A 6,000-nucleotide genomic window follows, 5' to 3' on the forward strand; every position below is an offset into this window, starting at 1 on the left:
TTGTGACTGTTTGTTTTGCTATTAGTGTGAATTTCACACATCAAATGTCTTTATAAAGACATAGAAATGAGAAATGTTATAAATTCTGTGATATCAAATTACATTGTCTGACATTCACTGAAACGTAACTGATCCAAATTCCTCTTGGTTGTTTGTCCATCGGATAAGATTGTACATCAACATTTATTTCAAACAAAATATTTACAACTCAGCAAAAAATATGGGGGTTAATTTATTTGACCTGTGGGTCATTATTGCTTTTTTTATAATTTTGATCACACTGAAAATTCAGTTTTCAGAGCGTAACCCGTTTTCAGCAACAAAAGAATCATATATCCCAATCTTTTAATAAACATGTTATTATAGGCTTCAATGCTAATCTACAGTTTAGCAGGAAACACGTGGCCTAATTGACTACCTTAAAAGTGTAAACAGCAATAGAAGCCACATGTACAATAAATTCAGGCTGGAATGGGTTGTTGAGCTTGTTAGACTGAGTCATTGAATTGGTGAGTTTTTTTTTTATGTTAGTCAGCTCGGTACTGCGAATATTGACTTGGTGTTTCTACTAAGGCACAGAGATAAGAAATTAGTCGAGAAAGTGAAAATAATGGTTAGACCTAGTTTATTTATAAAGTTTGGTCTATCGGCGAAAGTTGGTAAGATAACCGCGGAATTTGAAGATTTGTAAATAAATCTTTGCTATTAATGTTAAGAGTACTAGACTTTGAATTATGTTTTTATCGAATAATAAAAAATAACCTGTCCAATAATGGAAGCCTTTACAACAAGAACATAGGGAGCGAGTGAAAACTGTTTAACACAGACAACAGGCACTGTTATATGTACAAGTTCATTGTTTGTCACATGAATTCCCTTTATGACTATAATATCATGTATCTAAGATATTATTTTTACTATTCCTGAAGAAGATATTTGCATCTAGTTAACATATCACACTACACTGTTATGTAACTCTTAGTGGGGTATTGGTTAGTACAATATAAATATGTTTGCATATAATCTAGAATTGACTAATGCTTTCCTAGGATGTAAGACAAATCCTCAAATGTTTGACAGAATAAATTATTACTGTGCAGATGTGAGGTGAAAATTTGTCACAACTGCAATGTCTTAACATTACCAAAACCAAACCTTTTTTGTTAAGTGGGAAAAAAATACTGATTGTCAGTGAATGTGCATATCTGGAAGGTTTGTTAGGAAGGATCAAGTTTACGTTAGTTTTTTATGTTTAACTATGATATACCTAGAACAAACCCTGTCTGTATTGGTTTTCAAATGCGAAACTGGATTTACCTAAGAATTTTCGGTTTTATACAAACGTAACAGGCCCGACATGGCCAAGCGTGTTAAGGCGTGCGACTCGTAATGCGAGTGTCCCGGGTTCGCATCCCTGTCGCGCCAAACATGATTGACCTTTTAGCTGTGGAGGCGTTATAAAGTGAGGGTCAATCCCACTATTCGTTGTTAAAAGAGTAGTTGGCGGTGGGTGGTGATGACTAGCTGCCTTCCCTCTAGTCTTACACTGCTAAATTAGGGACGGCTAGCACAGATAGCCCTCGAGTAGCTTTGTGCGAAATTCAAAAACAAACAAACGAACGAACGAACGTAACAGTGCCTTAACTTAAACTGGTATAACATGTAACTGCCATTATTAAAGGATAGTGAGATATTTTCTATATTCAAAACATTTAACTTACTTATTAGTTTATTGTATGTTCAGTTTATTTGCTACTTTGTTTGTTTGTAGTTAAGCACAAAGCTCCATAATTGGCTATTTGTGCTCTGCTCATTACTGGTACCGAAACCCTGAAAGCGTTGTAAGTCCTCAGATGTTCCACTGAAGGACTACATGTTAGCACAAAACTACACAGTGGACTGTATTCGTTGTGTCCACTAGAGGAATAGAATCCAGATTTTTAGCATTACAGATTCTCTTAGTTACCGCTAGAGCATTTGTTATTTTTTTTTTTTTGGCTATTTATTTAAACTATTTGATAAAGATGAAACGTTAAAAATCACCATCGATATATTATATGTCTTTAATGCATTTTAAGTCTATGTTTAGCACAGTAGAGTTTTCTCAAAAGTGATAAAAATAATAACAATGAAATGGTATGAAAAACTGTTTTTATTGTAAACACATGATATTTTTTTCAAGCAAACACATCTTATTTAAACTAATATTACGACAGCATACGTGTTTGTCTCATAACCACGTTTTTAAATGACACGATCAAAAATAGTTTTTACTATTGAGTAAAATTGAGTAAAAATTATTGAGTTTTTTACTGTTGAGTGGTTCTGGAATACTCTTCAGGTCACTTACTTGTTATAAGTTATTGACTGAATTTTTCTCACGGTGTTGTAATCTTCTTCTGAAGTTATTCTTCGAATAAATATGTTTTGATTAATTCTTTGATAAATTGTTTAAAATTGTTTGTTTTAAATCTACGGCAACACCTACACACACACTGACTTGAAGACAAAAGGCGAAAGACTTTCGAAACGTCGTCCTCTACATTTGTGTCTCTACAACAGACAGTTCCCGTCCATTCTGCAACGTTTCATCATGTCTTGATTAAACAGTTTCATGCAAAGCAACGTAATTGTAAATCTCACTGATCGTCTAGGGTAATGGATTTATTCGCCTATTTCTCTCCCTGCCTTTACAACTTCTAAACAAAAAAATTCGATATTGTAAAAGATACATATCAGGTTTGGTGATTACTGCGAAACGTGCTTTTAAACTATTAAAATCCTGTTTAAATATGTATATGAAATAAACATATTATTTCAGCAACGGTTATTTTACTGCTATGTCGTGATTTAGTTTCGAAAACGAGACAATAACACAGTTTGTGCACCACAGTGTCTAATTTAGTAGGGTCGACATTAATGCAAGGGTGGAGCAAGGTTATTAGGTAAATATTTTATAAGTGGCAGGAACACCTAAAGATCAGCCGGCCCCACTTCTAAACAATGTGTTTCTTACGTCATAGTCAACGGTTTTATTAAACTCCAACTGATAATCAAATGTTTCTGTGTAACCTAGATAATGCTGACAATACCCCCGACGGACGAAAACAGTAGAGAAAACTTTGGGAGTGTTCCTTTATCATAAAAATCTACATTTAGATCAGAAAGTTCTAAAACCGAGTCCTTTTAGAAAAGGTTCTTCAATTGTAATAACATCAGTTTAGAATTAAGTGTCTACGGAGTTAAGCAGAACGGAATAGTTGAAAAAAAGAATTGAATTACAGAGGAAATACAAGTTGGTTATATGGTTTTGTTGACTGGCGGGTTCTCAGATTTGAAAATATGTGTCGTACTTAAAGTGATAAACAGTTGAAGATAAAATAAAGTGATGGAACTAAACTGAAATGTCTCGTGTATTGTTTAATATTGATTCGCGCCCTCTGCTATCTCAATAGTACGTATGAGAATGTAAGATACAACAAAAATCGGGGCTCGATACCTTCGGTGGAAACATTACATATAGCCCATTGTGTAGGTTTGTGCTTAAAAAAAACGGAAAATATATATTAATTATACAACCAATATAAACATTATAAACATTTAATTAAACTGATAGTTTGATCATATTACATCACCTCGTTCTGGTTGAATAATGGTTAACATATCGTTCCATTAAAACGTTCCATTATTATACTCACGTTTCTAAAATTTTCCACGTCCCTGGTATTGCTCTATTTAATGAAACTGTAACTTCTTTGTTTACAAGTTCAACATGACAGCAGTCATTAGTGTGTGAAGTGTTCAGCTTGAAAATAAAAGATATTCAGTTCTTAAGTTGATTGTTTTCTATAATATTGTGAAGTTGTTCGCTGTGATGTGCAACTTCTATTTGTAATAAGTAAAGATTGATAAAAAATTACTTCAAGTAATATCAACTGAATTGTTAGTTTTATATCGCAGTAACTTACAATCATGTTGAACCAGCTTTGTACAAAATATGACCAGAAGCATCTACACTTACGATGTCTCATTCGGTAAGACAGTATCTGCTTGTGAAAGTGGGATTGTTCTCTTTTATTCAGTAGAATTGCTCAGTCTTTTCTGAAATGTATTTTTCTATTTGCTTGTAAAATTAGAAAGTTAATTTTCCCATAGTGTGAGTAGACGTTTGTTCTTCAACAGTTTACTTTACTATGTAAAACAACGCTCTCCGTTGTCATTGTTTTCTTACAATATTTTTCTTGCCTTCCAGATGCTTGTGGAATCTCAGACGTTGGCCACATCGAGAGCTTACAAGAAAAGTCTCAGTGTGCGTTAGAAGAATACTGCAGAACGCAGTACCCTAATCAACCTACCCGCTTTGGAAAACTGCTTCTCCGGTTACCTTCTTTGCGGACAGTTAGTTCCCAGGTGATAGAACAGTTGTTTTTCGTACGACTTGTGGGGAAGACACCTATTGAAACCCTTATAAGAGACATGCTATTGAGTGGCAGCTCTTTCAACTGGCCGTATATGTCGTTACAGTGATGGGAAGTAACAACACAGGTTTTTCAAGATGGTCGACATTCCTCCTCGCCGAAACAAGGCAGCGTATGTGAATTACATGTTCACCAGAAGAACAATCCTAGAAATAACAGTGAAGAAAACATCAAACGTGTTCCAACAATGAGAAAAAAGGCTTACAAGCATTTTATTGCAACTATGTACGAAGCTAAAATAATCATAATGTGCTGTACATACGCGATGTCACGGAGCACTCCTACTTGTATCACCAAATGACTAAGGAAAGCCCTGTTGACCGAGGAAGAAAAACAGTTTTGTTCATATAATTTGCCTGTGTCTCGTAAGGCGTATTTTTTAATCGCAGAAGAACCGTATTGAAGATTCTATAGAAATGTACTAAGTCTTAGACTATAATATAATGACCAAGTGCATCTACTTCAATGATGCTATGCTGAGGTCAAAAATTCGTAGCTATGTAGATTTCCACAGATCAAAGTGCCGGTGAAAAACGTAAATAAAAAGAACCATGTCACTCTTTACTCTATTTACACTTCATTTTGTTGTGTTTAATATTACAAGCTGACGAAACGATTTCTAAGCCACGAGATGCCATAATACGGCCAAAACGTTGTTACATAGACTTAGCTCCTACAAGTTGCTATGGTTGTTATTAACGTAACCCAAACGTTTTGATTCAGATGGTGGTGTATAGTTGAGTTCTTGTAAAGTGTTCTCTTATGGTTAAATGTCGTTCATAAACATACTGAATATTAGTGCATAAATATAAACATTTCTTGACCCCCATGCCTGAAAAAAAAAAAAAAAGCAGGGGGAATCCAACCCTCTACGTTTTCAATAATTAACTTGTTACAGAGTTTGTAACATTGTAACATACTTTCTGTTACAAAATACAGCAATAAAATTTGCAATATTAACACTTCGAAAGATAATTATTCTGTAGTGATGACCTTATAACTATTCACATGAAACCTCATAAGATTAACGAATAAACATGTGTTCAGAAACGCAATTCACTTTAAAATATTTCGACGCCATGATCTGATCTTGTATTTAACACGTTAATGAGGATTTATATAATTTCTCACTAGCCAATAGAATTTCAGGTACATGAGAAAAAGCTGAATTTGTATTCTGAAGTTTGTATAGTTAATATTCGTCAGCGTAAAATGAATTCATGAAATATTCATATTTCTCTAATATCTTATTTCTTTTTCAGTAAAAAAAGTTTAATGTTATCTTATTACATTACGATAAATCATTTCATGACAATGTTGAAATACACTTGTTGACGCGTACATCTTGCGTAACAAGTGAGCATGTTGAAGTTCCAACTTAAGAATACGAGCCACCAAGTTTTAAAGAATCGCATATTGGTTGCAATACTTGTCACTGTCTATTTTCTTCATCTATTATTAATAGACGACGATAAGTTATGCCTTAATTAAATCCTGAATTTAACATTTTTATAGCTGGACT

The 6,000-nt window shown here is 33.9% G+C and overlaps 1 protein-coding gene across 2 annotated transcripts in view; it reads left to right on the top strand.

Moving 5' to 3' along the window:
- Nucleotides 1–5,448, top strand: part of LOC143249871 (nuclear receptor subfamily 2 group F member 1-A) — a 60,017-nt gene extending 54,569 nt beyond the window's left edge. For both annotated transcript variants that reach the window (XM_076500454.1, XM_076500455.1), the window contains exon 3: nucleotides 4,253–5,448. In XM_076500454.1, coding sequence (XP_076356569.1) covers nucleotides 4,253–4,527 — 275 coding nt within the window. In that variant the 3' untranslated portion in view covers nucleotides 4,528–5,448. The remainder of the gene's footprint in view (nucleotides 1–4,252) is intronic.
- The last annotated feature ends 552 nt before the right edge of the window (nucleotides 5,449–6,000 follow it).

The sequence above is a fragment of the Tachypleus tridentatus genome, chromosome 4 (assembly GCF_004210375.1).
Source record: "Tachypleus tridentatus isolate NWPU-2018 chromosome 4, ASM421037v1, whole genome shotgun sequence".
Lineage (NCBI taxonomy): Eukaryota > Metazoa > Arthropoda > Merostomata > Xiphosura > Limulidae > Tachypleus > Tachypleus tridentatus.